Source organism: Camarhynchus parvulus, chromosome 11 (assembly GCF_901933205.1).
Source record: "Camarhynchus parvulus chromosome 11, STF_HiC, whole genome shotgun sequence".
In the NCBI taxonomy this organism is placed as follows: domain Eukaryota; kingdom Metazoa; phylum Chordata; class Aves; order Passeriformes; family Thraupidae; genus Camarhynchus; species Camarhynchus parvulus.
In genome coordinates, this window is record NC_044581.1 from 2,016,749 (window position 1) to 2,038,538 (window position 21,790).

Below are 21,790 nucleotides of genomic sequence, written 5' to 3' on the forward strand. Positions count from 1 at the left end.
AAGGATGGGATGCTGGGGATGTTGCTGAAGGGAAGAAGGTGGGAGCAACCAGGAAACCCAAAATGGGAGTTGGGAGAAGAAAAAAAGCACAGAGACCTCTCTCACAGGCTGGGAAAGCAGCAGAGAGACCCCAGCCCTTCCCCTTGGTTCTTGGTTCCCCACCCTCAAATTTTGGGATGCAGCATCCCTGGGACACGGCAGGGACACGGCTGGGGGGTTTGGGGAGGGAGGGGCTGCCAGCATTTCCCCTCCCAGCCCTCGGCCTGGCTGTGGGGCTGGGTGTCCCAGCATCCTCCCGACCCATGGGAGGGCGAGGATGAGGATGGAGAGGACAGCAGCTGCCAGGGGAGGGATCTTTCCTTCCCTGCCCAAAATCCCGGGGAAAAGCAGCGCTGCAGTTTTGTTGAGCAGGAAAAGCAGCAGAAAAGAAAAGGAAAACAGCAGAAAGGAAAAGGAAAAGCAGCAGAAAGGAAAAGCAGGGGCTGCTGGGTTTGTGTTGTTGTTTTCGGTGTATTTTGCTTTCCCTCCCCGTGTGATGAAGGGCTGCTCCACCCAAAGCAACAGGGAGAGGCTCCATCACTTTGTGCCGGGCAGGCGGGAGGCTCCCGGGGCTGGAATGGCCCCGCTCCCCTCCGGGAAGGGCTGGATTAAATGAATTCGGATGATCCGCACTGCGATGGGCTGCGGTGCGATACCAGGGAGGAAGGAAGAGGAGGAGGAAGAGGAGGAGGAAGAGGAGCCGGCAGTTTCTCCTTTCCCCGCTCTGCCCTCGCCTCCTGCCCGGCGCTCCGGGGCAGCCCCTTCCCTCCCACGGCAGCGCTGCCTGCCAGCACTGAATCACCTCCCGTCCTCCCCGCCTCGCTGCCAGCCCGTGCCACCCTCCCCGTGCCCTCCATCTGCTGTCCCCGCACAGGTGCCCGCTGCTGGCACCGCTCTGCCCCTCCTGCATCCCAAATCCCCTCTCCTGCTCCGTTCTCTGGCTAAGCCGTTCCTCCTTCATCCCAAATGCCCCTCCGGCATCCCAAATGCCCCTCGTGCATCCCAAATGCCCCTCCTACATCCCAAATGCCCCTCGTGCATCCCAAATCCCCTTTCCTGCTCCATTCTCTGGCTGAGCCGTCCCTCCAGCTGTGCTCGGCCGCGGGACTGTCACAGAGCACCGCGTTTGGGAGGTCTCTGCTGGCGGGGACAGGGACAGAGCCACGGGGACAATGAGAATCCCAGGGAATGTCTGTGCCACTTCACAGCCCGGCAAAGCTGAGCATGGTTTTGGGAATGTTTGTGACACACCTGGGCCGTGGATTTGGGATGTTCTGGTTCACGTTCAACTCGCTGGAGAGGGAAGGGGTGGGAATGGCCAAGCTGGGATCAGAGGTGTGGGTGAGGGATGGGAGGGCAATAAAAACCAAAACCTCACTGAGCTGCTCTGCCAGGACTACAAATGACCTGCTGGAGGTTTTCCCAGCTGGATTTCCTCGCAAATCTTCATCCCTACAAAAGGGATTCATTGTCCAGCCTGGCCCTGCCCTGCAGGCTGCACCCCGGGGTGGCGTGGCTGTTGGGGACACACCGAGCCAGCCCTGCACAAACCCGGAGGCTGCTCCTGACTTTTGACACGGCCACAAAAGGGCTTAAGGCTGCAAATCCCGTCTGAGCAGGAAGTTATTAAATTGGCACGGCCGGAGCACGTCAACAGTCACGGTGCTCACATCGCATCACGTCCCGCAGGAGCCGCCGCGGGAAGGGAGGGACGGACAAACGGGACACTTCGGGATGGCTGAGCCCGGCTGGGGGTGGGAGTGAGCCACAGGTGTCCTTGTCATCCCGGCTGAGGGGACAGACCCCAGCAGCACCGACGGCCGATCCTAATGGGATCCCCTGAGCCCGGGCAGGAGCAGGGAGGGAGGAGGCAGGGAAGGGGAGGGAAGGAGGGAAAGCTCAGTTCCAGCAGCAGCAGAGCCCGGTGGAGGCTGCCAGCCCAGGCTTTGCTCCTCTTGGGTTGCACAGGGGAAGTCTGGGGCAGAGAGGGCTGGGGAAACAAGGAAAAGGTGCCGTGAGGAGAATCACCTCCTGCCCCACTGCTGCCAGCCTTGGAGTCACCTCCATCCACCCCCTGAGTGTTTCCCTCCCTCACCCTTTGTATCCCTCAAGGAAAGGATGGGGAGACAGGAAGGGATGGAGGGAGCACATTCACCCCAATCGGGGCCTGGGGGCTCCAGGTGCTGCCCTCAGTGACCCCATCAGTGCCCAGCTCATGGGCTGAGGTGACTCCTGCAAATCCCCAGCTCCAGCTGCTGGCAGGGCCTCAGCAGGGAGCAGCAGCACTTCTCAAGGGGGGCCATGAGCAGAGAAATCCTCCCTGGACTCAAAATTGCCCAGAGAGGGGCTGGTGAGAGTCCCTGCCCTACCTGGGCATCAGCTCAGCCCATCCCTGCAGCCAGCTCATCTCTGCCCCATCCAGGCTTTGTGTGTCCCTGCTGTCCTGACCCAAGGAAGGGGACACAAAACCCTTTTGGGGCCCTTAACCCCCACCCCTCCTCCTCCTTGTCCCTCTCCATCCTCAGCAGGAGCCCCTGGGGCAGCACGAGGCGGGATTGGGGTCAGCACCCCCAGGCACCCAAAGAGCAGCAGCAGCAGCCCGAAATCAAAGGCAGCCTGGACAATGGCAGAGCTGCGGGCTCAGGCCGGGCACAGCATTAAGCAGCAGCATCACCGGGGCGGGGAGAGCCGGTGGGGACATTACCGGGGCTGGGGAGGGCCGGTGGGGACATTACCGGGGCCGGGAGAGCCAGTGGGGACATTACCAGGACCGGGAGAGCCGGTGGGGACATTACCGGGACCGGGGACAGCCGGTGGGGACATTACCGGGGCCGGGGAGAGCCGGTGGGGACATTACTGAACACAAGTACACTTTCATATGCATTATTTTACAGACTCCCGTGACTCTCAGAGCAGGGCTGCTGCAGCTTTGCTTTTCTCTGGGTTTTGCTCGAGCTGTGTTTCCATTTTTCTCATTTTTCTCACAAAAATAGCTGTTTGGCTCTAAGAACCTCCTGCACTTTGCTGCTCGACATCAGCCCTGGCTGCAGCATCCTCAGGGAGCCTCCAGGCTGAGTGCAAACATCCCCCTTGTCCCCTCCTCACTGCCAGGTTGTCTTTATTTCCTTCCTTTTCCTATTTCCCTCCAGTTTCCCTGGCTGGAGTTGAATGACACTGTGCTAATTTGTGGCCCAGCTCCTCCTGAGACTCTGGAGCTTTAATTATATTTTTCTCCTGGTTGGTGCAAGGCTGGGCTATAATTATGCCAGGGAGAGCATTACTTAGGAGTGACCTGGGAGCAGCATTCCCTCTGGGAGCCAGGGCACTGCCTGCTCCCAGGAATTCTCATTTAAGGTGCTGGGCAGCAGATCCCCCATGCTGGAGAGGAGCAAAGTGTTTGCCATGTGCCACCCATCCCTGGGACTCATCCAGGGATGGTCCCTCCTCCCATAACCAGCCCAGCCACTAGTTACAAACCCCTGCAATTGGGTTACACTGGTTCCAAACCCCTGAACTGTGGAAGCAGGACAGATGTAGGGTCTGTCTGAGCTGCCATCACCCATCCTGGAGAGCTGGGGTCTGCCCTGATCTCCCCCGACATTCCCTGTGCATCCATCCCCCCCAGCAGGTGGCTGTGCCAAAAACCAGGGGCTGGGCTCAGCTCCCTGGCCCACCTTTGTTACCTGCATATTTTATTTTAGTGCATGATGACACACCAGAGCCTACAGATAATTTGCCTGAGGTGACAATTAGCACTAATGAGATGGGGCTCGGGGTGTCCAGTGCATCCTTCGTCCTTCCAGAAAGAGTGAAGGCTCTTGGCTGATTGGAGAGGGAATGAAAATCTCCCAGAGCACTCAGAGAACACCCTGAACATTCCTTTTAAACAGGCTGGGGAAGAGCTCCCTCCTTGTCTCCCTCTGAAAACTGTCATGGAATCATGAAAAGATTTGGGTTGGAAGGGACGTGAGAGTTCATCCAGTCCCACCCCTGCCATGGGCAGGACACCTTCCCTGTCCTGGGCTGCTCCAAACTTTCTCCTGGCCTTGAACCCTCCCAGGGATGGGCCAGCTGCTACCAACAGCAGTTCCTCACCCTCATTCCCATCCCTTCCTCCCTGCTCACTTCACCTGAACAATTCCAGAGAATCAGAGGGAATTTTGTGCTCTTCCATTTAAATTACAGCAAAGAACATTTAGGAGAATCCCCTCTTGACCCTAAAAGAAATCCCTTAAAGGTACAGATATCCCTGTGCTCTGCTCACACTCCACCAACTTTAGGAAAGCAGTTTACTTGTCTCCAGCACACTGTTTTTAGCCTACTTTCCTCAGGAAATGGGGCTCACTCCTGTGATTGTGCTGTTTATATATCTATATGCCATCACTCCCACACTAATAACTTTTGAACGTGTTGGCCAATTCCAACCAAATCTGACAGAGCGGCAGAGTTTTCAAAAATACTGAATTCTTACAAATTTAATGAAAGCCGTGGGTGGGCACATATTTTTTTTTTTTTTCCCCCACCAAGGGAAAGGCTGCAGAGTGAACTCAGACAGAAAAGAATACAAACAACACACACAGAGCCACACCAGGTGCTGGGAAATTGGAGTTCCTGTTGGCATTAGAGGGGGGATATTCCACCCCTGAGCCCCAAAACCTCGGGAATGAGCACCAGGATTCTCCCCCAGCTCTGCTTTGTGGCATTTGGACGATGCAGTTTGGTGTGGGCACTGCAGGGGAGGGTTCCTTCATTAGGAAGCTTTAAAATTAAATCGGACTAAGATTAATAAGAAAGCTTTTCCAGCTGGATCTCAGTCTGTAAAACCTTGCTCTGCTCTGGTTCTGCAGGCTCAGGGACTCTGCCAAAAGCCTCGTGAGGGGGGAGAGCTTGAGCTGAGGGATTGGAGGTTTCAGACAAAGCGGTTTAAGGTAAAAGAGCAGAGATTTACATGGGATATTGGGAAGGAATCATTCCCTGGACCCACCTAATCCCATCTATCTCCACTCTCCACTCTCCACCCTCCACTCCCCGGCCTCCCTGGGAGGGCAGGGAGCTGCTCACAACTGGCATTCCTGACTCCATTTTTTCCCCTTCTTTCTCATAATTAGAGGTGGAATATTACATGTCAAGAGCTCATTAAGCATTTCTTCCCATCCCACTCTTATGGGCTTCCAGGATCATCACCACTGGGGGATTGAGGATGCTCAGGTTCTCCGACCCAGCATCCCATGGCAGTCTGGGGCTCCACATTTCCAGCATCCATCCCACAGCACACTGGAGCTCCACATTTCCAGGATTGCAGCCTTTCGAGGCATTCCCATCCATCCCCAGACCACAGGGGAAGATCTTGCCTTCCCACTGCTCTGCAGTCTGCTTCCTACCTGCCATTCTAGTGGGATTTTTCATTTTTTTTTCCCAACCATCAGCTCAAAAACATCATCAAGCCCAAATATTCTCCCAAAGCAGGCCCGGGAGGCTCATTCATATTGCAGATAAGCCCTTGGCAGACGTGCTGATAAAGATTTCAAGTGTGACCCTGCATACAAATATTCCAGACCCAACAATTAATCCAGCACAGGAGGCTGAGGAGGTACCTGGGTTTTTCCCCTAACCCCAGCCCGTTTTTCCCAGCCTGGCTGCTAAATATAGCCCTTGCTCAGAAAACAGAAAGGAATGACATGCTCTAATAAACCACCCCAAAATGTGATACAAAGAGCCCTGAATTCTCCAGAGGAGCTTTTCCTCCTCGCCTCGCCGCTGGTCTGGGAGCTCCCTGCAAGGCACAGAGCTCCAGGTGCCCTTTGGGAGCCAGCTCCAGGGTGCTTGAGCAGGCCCTGCTTTGAGCTGGGACCTTATTTCAATTTAAATTAGACATGGCTCATTTTCCCTTCCCCCCTGCTGGTTTTCAGCAGATCCCAGCTCTGCATCTCTGAGCAGTTCCATGAGGGCTGCCCAGGGAGAAGGGGCATCATAGGGCACCCAGATCTGCTGTTTTCCAGCAGAGCCTCCCCAGGGCTGAAGCCACATATTTGACTGGTTTTCCACTCAAAAAAAAACCAAACCCTTTTGGGAATGGAAATAGCTGGGAATCCTCCCAGCACAGGCCAGTCCTGGGATGGTTCCTCTTGGCTGTGAGTCAGGAAGAGGAATTGGGCAAACTCAGGAGCACTTCTGCTCATCCAAGAGGAGTGGGAAAAATTGGATAAATAACCCAGCACCCCCTAAGAGACAGCGCTCAGCCTGTGACAGCCACCAAGGTGCCACCACCCCCTGCTCAGGCTGCTCTGTGTGGCCTCCCTGCCTCACTTGGGGAGATTGTACATCCCCAGACCACAGGGAATTACCAGAGGGACAACTGGGCTCGGATCCACCCTGTTTTGAACAGCACCCCAAGGTCTGGGCAACCCCAAGGCTGCCATGAGATCCCATGTAACACCAATCTGCAGATTCCCACCACGAGCAAAAAACTCTCTACAAAAAACTCTACTACAACAAAACCTCTCACCCCATTTACCCCAAGCCCCCAGGGTGGGATCACATCTCAGACACATCAGGATGGGCAGGAACCCCCTTACCTGGACGCTGCAATCTCCGCTTTCTGCTTGGCGATGGTGGCCGCCCTCTCGGCCGCCTCCACGGCCCGATCCACCTTCTCCCGGATCTTGCTGGCGCGCAGCGGGATCAGGTTCTTCCTCTTGCCGCTGACCAGGATGTTCTGCTTGTACTTGCCCTCCTCCTTGGTGCCGTCGGGGAAGGTCATGCAGCCGTAGCCGTGGCGCTTGTTGTTGGCCCACTCGCCCTCGTACTTGAGCCCGTCCGAGCGCTGGCTCACGCCCGAGCCCGAGCGCTTGTCGTTCTTCCACTCGCCCACGTAGATCTCGGTGGTGGTGGCGTCGATGTCGTCCTCGATGACCGAGAGCTCGGCCTCGCCCTCGCCCAGGCTGATGGTGGAGTTGATGTCGCTGGCGGTGGAGCTGACCGTGCTCATGCCGGCCTCGCTGCGGAACGAGCTCTGCTTGCTCCGCTGGCTGGCCAAGGAGCTCTTGGACTCGGACTTGCGGAGCTTGAGCCCGCTCAGCAGCGAGCGCCGGAAGATTCCCTTCTTCTTGCTCTTGAGGATCTCGGCGTCGCTGTGGGCCATGAGGACGAAGCCGCCGCGGGACACGGCGGGGCTGCCGGCCACGGCGGGCGAGGCGTCGGGGTGCAGCGCCGTGCCGTTGGTGTGCTCGCTGCGCAGGGAGTTGATGGACGTCCTCAGGGGTGACCTGATGACCGCAGCCATGCCGTAGGGAACGCTCTGCCGGACGCCGTAACCCTGGCGCATCCCCCCGACCCACTGGCCCTGGTATGTCCCTGCGGAGAGGAGACAAAAGGAAATAGAGGGGGAGGTCATGGCATCAAACTCCTCTGGGAGATCTTTGAAGTTCTGGGATGTCAGTCCCAGCTCCAGGATGAGGATTGCAGTGTCAGGGAGGGAAAATGGATTGGATTCACAGAATTCACAGAATGACCAGGTTGGAAGAGACCTTAAAGATCATCAAGTCCAACCCAGCCCTGACACCTCAACTCAACCCTGGCACCCAGTGCCACATCCAGGCTTTGTTAAACACACCCAGGGGTGACTCCACCACCTCCCTGGGCAGAACATTCCAGATTGCAGGCTTGCACTCCAGCTGCAGCATGGGGGTGTTAGAAACCATCCAGGAACTGCCCCTTGGATCCATCCCTAAAGGGAAGGGAGCAGGGCTGTGGAATGGGGGAATGGTTATCCAGGAGCACACTCTGATCCTGTCCATGCTGCTGGCATCTCACAGTGGATGGATAATGTATAACAATACAATTTATTTATACACACAGAGCCCTCATCCTGTGTGCTGGGGAAGGCAGCAGCTCCATAGAAACAAAGGCCTCACAGGGAGAGATCCATTTGGATATTCCCCTTGGAATTGTGCCCCTGTTGGAGCTCCTACATTTGCGTGGGCACTTCCTGGAGTTTCTTAACTGGTTGTTGGTGGCATGAAACACACACAGGGCTCCACCACAGCACTGGGAATGGGGGGACAAGGAGCCCACCCACCCTGGGGGGCACAGCTGGACCTCAGCACCCTCCCTGTGCACTGAAATGCGGGGTGGGTGGTAATCTGCTCAGGGCTCCTAATCCCATCCCCTCCTGCAGGCTGGCACAATTCCAGGCCTTATCCCAGCCCATTGAACTGCAGGGCTTGTTTTTATTCTTAGGTCAGCTTAATCTTCTCCAGAGCAGCTCGAGATGCAGTGATGCACTGGGAGCCCTGCTGGGGCAGACTGAGAAGCCCGAGGATGGCTCTGAGCTGGGCCCTGGAGCTGCTGGAATGCTGTGATTCCTGCACATTCCTGGATGTGAAGGGCTGGGATGGGCACAGACAGCACCTCACTGCAGTGGGACCTCCCTTTGTGCCAGCCCAGGGAGCCTTAAACAGCCCTGCTGAAATAGTGAACCCCGTGTGAATGGGGCCAGTCCTACCCCAGCACCCCCTGAGGAATTTCCCTGCCCAGTCCTGGGGCTCAGCAGTGGAGAAGGGATCTGGGCTGGAGCAGCTGCTCAGCTGGAGCACAGGAACTGCTTCCCCAGAGTGTGAAACCAGCACCTGGCCACATTCTGGGGTGTATTTTGGGGTTCTTCAACTGTCTTTTATCTGCCAGTGCTTTGAACAAATCCCCCAGGATTTGGGCATCCTTCCCTGTGCTCCAATGGCATTGCATTATTGGGGTGGCAGCTTTGTGCACCCCAAAAAACCAGCAGGCCCAAGCTGGGGGCCTCACAGAGCCTGCCCTGGAGAAGGGATGTGGGGAGGCAGGGGCAGGCAGGATTTACTGAGGGTTTATAGGATTAGCACTGGGATTAGGGCAGGCACTGGCAGGGCAGGGAGAGGAGGTGGTGACAGGGAGAAGGATGGGGGACAACCTGTGAGATGCAGCTCAGGGGACACAGCAGACATGTCCTGTGGGGGGTTTGAGCAGTGAGCCTGCCTTGTCCCCTGTGGTGTCCCCAAGGACAGGACACAACCAGTGCCATGCACCCACAGCTCTCCCCATGCTTGGCATGGTGGCTGTGGCAGGGGAGAGCCTGCCAAGGTGTCCCTGCATTCCCTGGGCACCTGGCAGCACCTCTCTTCCCTTTCTGGCTCTGTCCCAGAGTATCTCAGCAGGACAATGGAGCAGCCTGGGGAAAGATTCCCCCCAAAGCCCCAAATTCCCCTGCCAAGGAGCCCCCAGGATGTCCTCACACCACGCTCTTGCTTCCTGGAGATGGATTCAGGGGATTTCAGGGAAAGATGCCAGTATGGGCAGGGGCACAGGGAGAACAGTTCCTGCATGATATCCACCAGATCCCACCCTGCCCAAATCTTGATCTCCCTTTCCTTTGGCTGAATCCTTTCACTCAAGCCCTGACCCCACACAGGTCCCTCAGCCTCCTCATCTCCTGGCAAACGTGCAGCTGAAAGCCCTTCCTGGATTCAGCTGCAGCAGCTGAAGGATCACAGCCCTGTGCTGGAACCTGAGGGACTGGCAGGGAGCAGAACAAAGCTCTGTGGGCTGGAGCACTTGTGGAAAATTGGTCCCAGCAGGTCCCAGCTGCAGCTGTGCCTGTCCCCAGCCAGGCTGAGGTGCTCAGGATGCTGCCATCCCATCCCTGCCTGGCTCCCAACCTGCTCCTGGAATGGCACAGCTGCCAGGAGCAGTCCTGGCATCTCCTTGGCAAGGTGGATTTTCCAGCCACTCCATCCTGCTTGTCCTTCTGTGGGTGCCATTCCTTCCCCAGCATGGATTATCCCCAGGGATTGCCTCAGAGGCCACACTCGTGTCCCCGACAGCCACCAAGACATCTGGGCAGCTTCATGGCCACCAGCAGATCAAAGCTCCACTTCCTGTCAGGGATGTGAGCCCTTCCTCAGCCAGCAGAGCTCCTTCCTTCCCTGACTCATGACATTTCAAACCCTGGATCTCCAGGATTTGGCCATGGATGGCGGGAGGCAGGAACAGCGACTCTCCATGCATTTCCCTTCCTCTGCCAAAGAGATTTTGGGGAATTTGCTGGGGAGGGGAGGAGAAATCTCCAGCTCTGGCTCATCCCTCTGGGATACAGCACTGTGGGGATCCAGGACTGCTCCCTCTCACTGACAAGGTCTTTATCCTCCATGGTTGGGAAGGAACAACCAAGGAATTGGAATTGGTTGTCCCAAACAGGAATTTCCTGGACCTGGAATCCTTTCCTGCTTATGGAGAGATGGTGAAACCTCACAGTGATGCCCAGCCACTGGATAAAGGGGATGTGCAGCACTCATTCCAGTGAAATCCAGCTTTATAACAAATAAACATCCCAAGGAGCTCCCCCAGGAACAGCTGGAGTTTGAACAGCACAGGAGGAAGCCCAAGGGGAGGATGTGGAGCTGCTCAGGTACGAGGGATTTCCTCTGGCTTGAGGTGGGATCATGCACGTGGACATAAACCTGCTCCATGATGTTGGAAGGAGATATAAATAAGAATTTTTTTGGGTTGGAATGACTGTGTTTTCTTTCCCCTCTCTGCCCATACCCAAGATTTGGCATTTTGTAGTCACTGGGCCCTCTGGCCCCACTCCAGGAACACCATTAAGGAGAAGCTTCACAGCTGCTCCCAGGCTTTTCCCAAACCCACAGGGCTGGTTCCATGTCCTGCAGGATGAACCCTTTGGCAAACACAGGGATAAAGCCCACGGGAGGTTTGCACAGACCTGCCCTCTCCCAGCTCCTCATCTGGAGACACCCAGGCAGGAATTTGGGATGTTGTGAAGCTCTTTGACGGCAGCGGACACACTTGTGTCATTATCACAACCTGACCTCAGAACGAGACAAATATTTGGGAAAAATTCCTTCTCCATCCCTAACACTGAGTGAAAACCCAAGCATGCTGGGTCAATATTCCCAGGTTAGATAAAACCATCAGCAAAAGGGGAGCAGCTTCCCAGCTTTGCCTGGAAAATGGGAGCAGGAGGCTGCAAAGGGCAGGAGCTCTGTCCCATCCTTGAGGCACAGCCAGGTCCTCCTGTGCTGGGCACCAGCAGCATTCCCCAGCTCCCCAAAATCCCAGCGAGGAGGGGGACGTGGTCCAAAGTGCCCCTCCACTTTTCCAAGCCAAAGTAATTAGGTTTTACAAATTGCTGATTTATCTCACAGAGGATCCTTCCCGGTGTGCTCAGCCCCCCTCTTATCTCTGGCCTCTGCAGCATATTAATTAAAGATGTCCGATGGCAATAATTAGGCTGGGCTCTTGAATTCCAACCAGAGGAGGGAGTTTTACAGATATCCCCTTCCAGCTGCTCAATATCACAGAGCCCAGGAGGATTCACACACAAATCATCCCAGGAACACCCATCCTAAAGGGGAGAATCCTGGGACAAAAGAGAGGGCTGGAGGGCGCTCACCCAGCCTCAGCTCTGATGCTGTGACAATGGGGACATCCTCGCTGGCCATCCCAGGGAATTGATGGGAAAAACGTGCCCCCAAATGTTCTGCCTGACTCTGTGGGGACTCCTGAGCAACGGAGCAGAGAATCCCAGAGTGGTTTGGGTGGGAAGAGAACTTAAAATTCCTGTTGTTCCCACTCCCTGCCATGGGGGGACACCTTCCACTGTCCCAGATTGTTCCAAGCCCTGTCCAATCCAGCCTTGGGCACTGCCAGGGATCCAGGGGCAGCCCCAGCTGCTCTGGGCACCCTGTGCCAGGGCCTCAGCACCCTCACAGGGAACAATTCCTGCTCAATATCCCATCCATCCCTGCCCTCTGGCAGTGGGAGCCATTCCCTGTGTCCTGTCCCTCCATGCCTTGTCCCCAGTCCCTCTCCAGCTCTCCTGGGGCTCCTTTAGGGGCTCTGAGCTCTCCCTGGAGCTTCTCCTCTCCAGGTGAGCACCCCCAGGGGTCCCAGCCTGGCTCCAGCCCTGGAGCAGCTCTGTGCTCCCCTCTGGAATCGCTCCAGCAGCTCCACATCTCACACTGGGAAGCCCCAGAGCTGGAAAAGCATCTCAGGTGGGGTTTCAGAGGGGCAGAATCCCCTCCCTCAACCCCCTGGTCACTGCATGGCCGTGGGGACACATTTTCTGCCAGGACCCCCCTCCTGAGCTGCCCACCGTGCCCAGCTGGGTGACTGCCGTGCCCTGCCCTGTGCCCAGCTGCTGCCCTCACCCCCCAAACCCTGCCCCAAACCCCCACAGGCATGGCAGGGATGGCTGGAGGTGCCACCTGCACCGCCCACCTGGGAATGTGGGAATCAGTGACACTGCCTGTGTCCAGCACCACAGGGATTGGGAATCCACAGCCAATGATCCCCTCCAGCCCTGCCAAGGCTTTCCAGCACCAAGGCACGCTGAAAACACAGTCAGATGCTTCTGCTGTGGCTGCTAATTTGCCAAAAATATGCTCTGGTAACTGCTTACACAGGGGAAGGAATAAAGTATGGATTTTTGAGTATGCAAATCTAATCTGCAGGCAGGAGCACGTGATGGGTGTTAGTCACAGTGCTAATGCTGGGTGCATCCAGACAGGGTGGGCACAGCCAGGCCTGGGCAGCCAGGGAGGCCAAGGAGGAGAGGATGAGGAGGATGAGGGCTGCCAGGGGCTGCTGTGCTCCTGCCTGGGTGCAGGATGAAATCTGATATAAATAAATAAATAAGAAAGAATTACAGCTCCTGTCAGCATGGTCAGCTGGCACTTCTAAGGGCAGGGAGCCTCCATCTAAAGGAATCAAGCAGTGGAGGTGCTGGGTTTGGGTGAGGTTTGGAAGGAGATGGGTCTGGAAGGGGCAGGGATGGGAGCAGGGATGGGTTTGGAACAGCCAGAAGCTCTGCAGGAGCTGGGGGCTGCAGGGAGGAGATGGATTTCTACAGCCTCCTCCTCCTCCTCCTCCTCCTCCTCCTCCTCCTCGTCCTCTGGATGCAAATAACAACACAAGTCTTTCTGGCTGAAATCCCATGGAACAGGGATTGCTGAGCCCTTCTCCTTGGGGAAAATCACTGGGAAATCACAGGTGGCAAGAATGTTCCTCAGGGGAGTATGAGCCCCATCCCAAACGTGGGCACACATTTGTGTCCTCATTGCCTGTCCCAAGGATACTCTGCAAGCAGCAGGTGAAGGCTCCTCCCTCACTGGAATCGTTAAAAAAAAATCTTGTGTGGAAATGAATGTTTTCCAAGGGGTTTCAGCTATTTGCTTCAAGGGGAAAATCTCTGTTCCTCTGTTCCTCAGGAAGAACTAAGCCTGTCCTGAGCATCCCCTCCCTCTTCTCACTCTGCTGCATCTCCTGCTTCCCCAAACCTGTTGGGAAGTGCCTTTTCCAGCCAGAATTGAAGGAAAGGCTTCAAAAACCCACAATAAAGACAATCAAATCTTGGCTTCACTGATTCTGATGGGGCTCACGGTGCCTCTCAGGCCAGTTGTGATTCCTCTTAAAGCTCCACGGCCTGCAGTCAGGGGAAACACAACTTTTAAAAGGAAATAAACAATTAAAGACATTTCATATTGTCTGTCCTGGGAGTGGGAAGGGCTGGGTTTGTCAAGAGGGAAAGTCAAGGAAGCATCATCCCCATCATCCCCTGGTGAAATGGGGCCAGGGTTTTCCCAGGGCAGCTGAATCCCTGCAGATTCAGCTGGGGTCAAAAGCAGGACGAGGTTTTATCCCCAGGGATGCAAACCACTTCAGGGTATTGCTCAGCACCTTTATTAAGGCCAATGTGCCTCTCTCAAAAGGCAGAGTGAAATCAGGCTAGTGCTGATTCCCTTCATCCCCCCTGCCCCAATCCTGCCCCAGACTCTGGGATGTCTCCTGTTCCCAGCAGAGATCCAGGAGCAAGGGCTGATCCCAGCCTCTCCCAGCCTGGGGGCACTGCTGGGTTTGGGGGCTGCATCCCCCCAGGTGTGGGAGGTGCTCAGAGGGGTGGGATGGGGCTGAGCTCCCCCTGGATCAGGGCTGGGAGGCTGCTCCAGGATGGGATGAGGCAAGAGCAGGGTTTATTTATTCCCTGTGAAATAAACCGTGGAATCACAGAGAGGTTTGGGTTGGAAGGGACCTTAAATCTCATCTCATCCCACCCCTGCCATGGGCAGGGACACTTTCCACTCTCCCAGACTGCTCCAAACGCCCCCAGCCTGGCCTTGGACACCTCCAGACCCTTATTCCTGCCAGGGAAACACCTTGCAGGCCCCAGGTGATGCCCTGAGCAGGAAATAATACCTTTGCAGCGATCATCTTCTTGTGGAAATCAGCAAAATGAGGGGCCTTGCTCTGGCTGTTCACTCATTCATGAAAATTCATGATGCTCTGCCGTGTGCTGAGAGTGAGTGGAACCTCTTCAGGGAATAATGTTGGGAAAGCAGTGGCTGTTCTCAGGGAATGCTCATGCGTCCAATGCAATTTTTAAGGATTTTTGATGCAAAGGCCAGAATCTGTCTTTGAAAAGCCAATATAAAGCCTCAAAATAGAAACATTTGCCTTTCAAGTTTTGTGTTCTGCAAGCTCATGATTTTTTTTTTTGTTAAAAATAATTTAATTGTGAGATAAACACAATTCACAAGCTGAATCCAGGGGCAAATGACCATCAAAACTCTCCTGTAACTCCTGCAAACTCCTGCAAAAAAATCCTTTCTTGCTCAGGAGTTCAATCAACACCAAAACCAGACCCAAAGAGACAAAAAAAAATCTCCCAAGGCAGATGCTAAACCCCAGAGTTCCCCCCTAAGAGACCATCCCCAAGCTCACCATGCCCAGCTCCTCCATCTCCAAGTCATGCCTGCTTTAATACAGCTCATTCATCTACGTCAGCGTTACCTGACTCAAAGCATTCAAAATTCATCAGGTTCATTTTAAAATCGAGGCATTTTTAAACAGAAGGCATTTTTAGCTCTTGTCTGCTGCTTCCCAAGCCTGGAAGAATGACTTTTCTGCAATAGCCTGGGTGGAAACCTTGCTTCCAAACCGAAGCTGAAAATCTTGCAAAATCACATGATTCCACAAGCTGGAGCTTCTAAAGGGGAAAAAAAAATGTTCAGCTCCAGGAGCAGATGTCACCCAACCACGAGGAGCCCCATGGGATATCAAATCACATGCAAATATCCTGAGATTTGCATTCAAAGCCATGAGAACCCACCCCAGTGCAATGACATGAGCACTGTGCTTCAGGGCAGAAGGCAGCCTCTGCTGTGGGTCAGGGAGAGGGGTTTGGTGGGCTCCCCAGGGCTGGGCTCCTGCACAATTCCCTGGAGAATCTCAGCCTGCATAAAAGACTCAGGAAGATGGAGTGAGGGTCTGAGGCCTGTCTGGCAATTTCTGTCTCATGTTCTTTTCTCCGAGGTCAAAATCCTTCTTCCTCTGTCCTGAGCTGTACCTGAAACTAAGCAGCATGTTCCAGTGAGAGAAGTAATTACCATGAGTTCATAGCATTTATTTTTAATGAGGCTGGTCAGAACCTTCATTTAGTATTTTGATTCATTTTTCTGTGCGCGGCAGCTCCTGACGTCTCCGGTTTTGCCCTCCTAGAACCACTGCAAGCAGCTTCTAGAGCCAACCCAGACAGTGAGAAGCTTCATCACCAAAATCTTGACTTTTTAAATTGATTATCAGGTCCTGGGGGCTGTTGGGAGCAGCCCTGGCTGTGTCTGGGTGCTGCAGGAACGGGAGGATCGAGGATCAGGGCGCTCTTGTGTTTGCTTGTTTCCGCCCACTGTTTGAAGTGCATCAACAATTCCTTCCCGGCAGCAAAACAAGGGAGAGCTGGTACTTTTAAGGTAATTCTGACATCCGTGCTATGAATAGATCCTGAGGGAAATTTGCCCTCTCTCCTGGGTTCCCTGTGCAGGAGCTCAAGGGAAGGCTGGGCTGGGGAGAGGCACCAGGCCGCTGGCACTGTGAAATCTGGGAATGGTTTGGGGTGGAAGGGACCTTAAAGGTGTCCCATTCCAACCCTCCTGGCTGGTGGTGGCTCATCCCAAAGCACAGCTGTGCTCAGGGGATGCAGCCCCTTCCCAGGCAGGCAGGTCCCACCCAGCATTCCTGCTCCATCCGTCTGGAGCAGCACTTTATGCTGGCTTTTGGGAAATATTCATGCTTTTCCCCTCCTCAACCACTCCCCAGCCATTTGGTGGGTAGCTCCTGGTGCACCTGCTAAGAGAGGTGTCACCAGTGGCACTGCAGGGCTGGGAAAGTGGGACATGGAGCAGGACAGGCTGGCAGGGCCCCACCCCGGCAGCTCCCCGTGTTCCCCTCTCCCCACGGCAGGAATATTTCCCAGCCCGGGCCAAGAAAAACCACTTGCCTACTCAGCCAGTGCTAACAATGCAAACACTAATTATATTTCCCTCACCTATCAAAGGATGATTCATTTTAGGTGAGTGGGCACGGAGATTACACAAGATGAACACCACCGTGCGGCCGCCCGGCCCTGTCGGGGCAGCCCTCCCGAGAAACAAGGATTTAGGGAGGGTGGCACATTCAGGATGGGGACAGGATGGCAACAGGGTGAGGCTGGCTCACAGCAGCCACCTCCAGCCTGTCCCATTCCCTCAGGGATGCTGGGCAGTGGGTGCCCAGGATGGGGCTGGTCCCATCCCAGAGCCCCTGTCTGGTTTAGGATCCCAGTTGTTCAGCTGGGAAGAGGTGGGAGGAGGAGGAAAATAGCATTGCTGGGGGTGGAAAGGGCAAAAACGGATCTGGAGGCTTCCTTCAGCCACCCCACCACACCCACCCCCACCAAAGCCATGATGGTTTCAGCAGCTCAACCCAAACCCAACGCAGAGGATTCCCATGGGAAGGCTGGAGCTACAACTCCAGCTGTCCCTGGGGTGAAACCACTGAGATCCCCAAAGCATCCCAGGCAGGAAGCAGCTGTGATGTCTCCTGATCTCCTGACCTGAGCAGAAGAAGGTCTCCAGCCCCCTGCCCCAGGTCCCCCAGCTCCAGTGCCAGCATCCCCAGCCCCACAGAGGTGCTGATGCCGGTGGATGCAGCCCCTTTCCCCGGAGCAAGGGAGCAATTCCCGCTCCCACTCCGGAGCTGGGGTGAATCAGACAAGTGCTTCAACTCCAGCACCCGAGCGAGGCAATCCTTGGGAGCCTGCTTTATGTAACATCAGGTGCTCTGGAGGGGGCCAGGAGGTTTTTTGGCAGCAAGATGAAGGCTGTGCCAGCAGTGCTGGGCATGTCTGAGCGAGCGAGGCCATGGGGACAGCAGGACGGCGCAGGGGCCGCGTGCCAGCCGTGCCAGGGACGCGTGGGCTCCTGGGAGGGCAGCAGGGATGGACACCAATCCCCCGGGCTGGGGGAGCAGGATTTGCTGTCCCTGGGGTCAGGAGTGTGTGGGAAGGGCGTGGGGGGCTGCTGGGCGTGGGGGGACGGGCGTGGGGCGCGCGGCGGGCGCGGTGTGGGAGGTGTGAGCTCGGCAAGCTGCGCGCGGGGGCAGCGCTGCCTGCGGGGCTGGCGGGAGCCCCCGGGCCACCGTGTGCCACCCCCGGCACCCAGCACAGCCAGGATCCAGCAGTGACACCAACGGCCCTCCCAGCACAGGGTGCCCTTCCCCCTGCAATGGGAAAAGTGGAGCAAATCCGTGGATTCTGGGGCTCCCCGAGCATGGCTGCGCATTTAGGGCCCCATTCCCCAAGCCAGGGCTGGGGAGATAAAAAAAAAATGATGTGCAAGGGATGAATATTTATCTGTGGGTGGCAAGTGACAGATGCTGGGGCGAGGATTCTTGGGTACTTCGGTTTGCTGGAGGTAATAACTGGAATAGATTAATGAGAAACATCCTTCCCTACAGTTGCCTCCCTGGTGCCGCTGCTCCTGCACACAGCGGCCTCTGGGACCCAAACACACAAAGTTCAGCAAGGCTTGGTGTCCAAAAAGGCTGGAGATGCCCAGCTTTGGCGTTTTCCACCCAGAACGGAGCCAGGCAACAGGGAAAGGGACGTGGCCTCTGCGTGCTGGGAGCTGAGTTGGTGAAAGTGGCCTTGGAGGTGGCTGTGGCCCAGCTGAGGTGGGGGAAGCTGGTGTGGAGGAGCATCCACAGCCACCAGCACTCTGCATGTCCCCAGCACGGCATTCCTTCCTCCTTGGAAGGTTTGCAGAGTCCCAGGGGGAGCATTTTGCCACAGACCCTGCCCTTTCCCAGCACTGCTCCTCTTCCCTCCTCCCGAAATCGCAAACACGCGAACGACGACGTCGCTTTTGGGTCCCTGAGCGCCGGGAAGCCGGGCTGGCCTGACAAGATGGAAGGAAACGCTGTTTCCTTCTGGTAGCTTCTCAGAAAACGCTGAAACTGCTGCTAAGCCACGCCAGGGTGGGGATGCTGCCCAGGTTTCCCTAAAAAACGCTGCGCTGCAGAGGATGGGGAGTGTGCCGGGGCGGGGGCACGTGCGTGGCCGGGGACAGGGCCAGCCCTGCAACACCCAGCCCTCAGAGACCTGTAGTTAGTCCAGACTTGTGTCTGTCCTCCCTCAAGCCTCCCAGGCAGGGGCTGGGTGCCAGGAGGAGACAGCACCCACGTTGGGAGCAAGCAGAAACCCCCCCACAGCCCCTCCTGAGCGCCTCGGATGTGGGAGACGGCGACGATTCCCTGCCCAAGCTTTATTTTTGACTGAAGGACTGCTGGGATTTATCCATGGCTTCCAAACACACACCCGGCACATCCCAGCTCAGTCCCCAGCATCCTTCCAGGCAGCTGAAACAAAAGGTTGCAACTCTCTTTTTCTCTGGGAGAAAACAACCGGCACCAAATTATCATTAAAAATCCCGAGGTGGTTCCGCCTCTCCCTGCGAGAGCACAGAAAAAAAAGCAGCTGCAGGTGAGGTTTAACCTCCCCTCCCTGTGCAACCACAAAGCAGCAAACTGGGCTTTCCAGAGCAAGGTCTTGCAGCACCTTTCAGCAAGGCTGCAATGGAGCTCCCGACGCTGCAATTTCCTCACTGGAGCCGTATGGAAAACCATAACATCCTAAAAATAACCTGAGAGCCTGCTTTAGGAGGCCACCATTCCCGGGAAAAGCAGGGGCCAGCGGAGCCCAGGGCCCCCCAGCTGCTGGCAGGTAGGCCTGCCTCGGATTATGGTGGCAATTCCCATTGTGGAAGTAGCCCCAACCCAGGAGAGAGGATGATACAGCCACTTACAGCACGGCGCCAGCTGTTTCTCCCAGTTCAGCCCTAAAGCTTGTTAGCCCAGCAATTTTTTTGGGTTTGATCGCTCCAATTGGGTTTTCTTGTTTTTCCTCTAATCCCAGTTTCCCCTCAGCATCTCGTTAAGCCGTGTTGACGGCAGAGAGGAGCCCTGGTGATCCCTCTGAGCCCCTACGCTAAGCATTAAGCCGTAAACTAGGAATGTAAGACTCTTGTCTGAATTAAAGTCTTTTCCCTGGCATCGTTGAGAGTGGGGCTGCCTCTGGAGGGGCTGGAGGAGGAGCAGAGCCCCCCACCCCTGGCTGGGAGCTCTCCATCCCAGATCCCCCCACACACACACTCGCCTCCATCCTGCCCCGCGTTGTTCCCATGCAAATCCTACAGGTTCCAGTGGTGCAATCAGAAGTGCCAATCCCATGTGCAACTTGGGTTGTGTCCCCAAGGCCTGGCCCACCCCGTGCTCCGACCCCTCTGGGCCAGAGCTGGGTGTCCCCCCACCAGCACAGCCCCTTCCACATCCCAAAAACCTGCTCGAGGAGAGGAAGGAGGGAGGACCCAGCGCCCAGAGACCCCATGGAACATTTGGGGCTACCTGTGGCAAAGAGCTGGGCTGCTGGGCTGGTTCCTTCTCTCCTGCAGGGTGATCCAAGGCAGCAGGTTGCAAACTCCCAGAGTCCAACCCAAACCCTGCTGGGAGGATCTCCCCACCACCCTCCACTCCACCTGCCCCAGCCAGGAAGGGATCAACGCATCACCTACCTCCATCCGAGTAGGTCTCTGTCCCGTAGCCATCCTGTAATCCATTGCTCCAGGTGCCTTCGTACTTGGCCCCGTTTCCAGTGCATTCCCGGACCCCGTACCGTCCCTTAAATCCATGGGTCCACTCTCCTTTGTACACCCACTTCCCTTTGCTCTCCATGCCAATGCCATGGCGCTTGCCCTGCGCCCAGGTGCCCTGGTAAGTGTTGCCACTGGGCCAAGTGTAGACCCCCAGCACCTCAAAGCCGTGACTCCAGGAGCCCGAATATTCACCTTGACCCTTCGGGCCGGTACAGATTCCATGGCCATGAGCCTTTCCGTCCTCCCAGCCTCCACAGTACGACCCTCCATCGTCAAAATTAAACCTTCCCCCACTGGACATGCATGTAATTCGGTTTGCAAATCTCCCGAAAGGTGAAAAAAAAAAAAAAAAAAAAAAAAAAAAAGAATAGGAAGAAATGCAGGAAATAAAATGCGAACGATGACTTGGGGAAAAAGAAATAAATAAAAATTAAAAAAATTAAATCAAATCGAACTCAATTGAAATCATGCACCAGATCCAGGGAGCTGCTTAAGCCAGTTTCTTGTGATTATTCATTCTCTGGGAGTATGTTGAGGATCAGTTCTCTCTTCCCCTGCTGTGGAAACAGGATCATTAAAAAAAAAAAAAAATAGCAGCAAGAACAGCAGCAGCTATTGGATTTTGGTGCAAACGACTCCACCTAAAAACCATCCAAGGCAGGGAACGGGGGTGGGGGAAAAGGAGAAAAAAAAAAAAAAAAAAAAAAAAAAAAAAAGAGGCCAAATGCCAAGAGAAGGGAAAAAAAAAAAAAAAAAAAAAAAGGGAAAAAGCGAGCGCTGGGCAGCCCCGGGGAGGAGGATGCTCAGAGCCCCCGCGGAGCCCCCCGCCGCCGGCCGGGCTGGCTGGGGCGCAGGGCCGGGGGCAGCGGCGGGCGCGGCGGCATCGCGGGGCTCGGCAGCAGCAGCAGCGGCAGCAGCAGCAATGCGGAGCCTCCTCCGCCGCCCTCCCGCACGGCTCCCGGCCGCTCCCGCACCGCGCACGCCCCGCGCCCCCCTCCCTCCCTCCCCCCCCGCGCCGCAAACCTCAGTGCCGGGGGCCGCGCTGGCCGCGCCCGGCCCAGCCCGCATCCCGGCCCGGGGATGCTCGCGGCGAGCCCGGGGGCTGCGGGGCGCTCGGGGGGCCTGGGCTCGCCCCGCCGCCTCCCCCAGCCCTGCCTCGGCGGCTCCCTACGGGGATAAATCCCGCTCGTTAATGAGCAGGATCCTGGGCTTTCTGCTCTGCCTCGGCTCCCGGCGCCGGGCTCAGGGTGGATTTAAAGAGACAGGAACTGCGTCGCCTTCGCCTCGCAGCCCAGCAGGGCCGCAGCCCCCCGCAGCCTCCCGGGATGCTCCCGCATTTTTATTTATCCCTCCGGCTCTCCCCAGCGGGGCGGAGAGGGGCCGGCATCCCCCGCCGGAGCCCCCCGTGGGCAGGTGGGTGGGAGACACCGCGGATGGGCCGAACGGCGTCGGTGTCCGGGCAGAGCCCGCTCGGTGGCGGCCCGGGCACGCCGCAGCTGCAGCACGGGCTGGTGGTTGTTTATTGATGGAGAGGCCGCGCTGTGCTTCGCTCCGGGCTGGGTCCGGATCCTCTGGGCGCTGCTCCCCTCCCTCCAGCACCGCGCATCCCACCGGGGTCCTCCCAGCCCATCGGAAGGCCCTCCGCGCTCCGCTCCGCGGATATCGGGGTTTTTTCTCCCTGGGTTTTTTCTCCCCGGGTTTTTTCTCTCCTGGAATCCTCGCGTTGTGCCCCCGGAGCAGGC

General features: G+C 56.3%; 1 protein-coding gene across 1 annotated transcript in view; it reads right to left on the reverse strand.

The window, feature by feature from the left end:
• The window catches only part of JPH3 (junctophilin 3), a 45,338-nt gene extending 24,628 nt beyond the window's left edge, over positions 1-20,710 (reverse strand). The window contains exons 1-2 of the mRNA XM_030956336.1: positions 19,968-20,710; positions 6,615-7,392 (exon numbers count right to left, since the gene is read on the reverse strand). Of these exons, the coding sequence (XP_030812196.1) occupies positions 6,615-7,392; positions 19,968-20,349 (1,160 nt within the window). The 5' untranslated portion in view covers positions 20,350-20,710. The remainder of the gene's footprint in view (positions 1-6,614; positions 7,393-19,967) is intronic.
• Between the last annotated feature and the right edge of the window lie 1,080 nt (positions 20,711-21,790).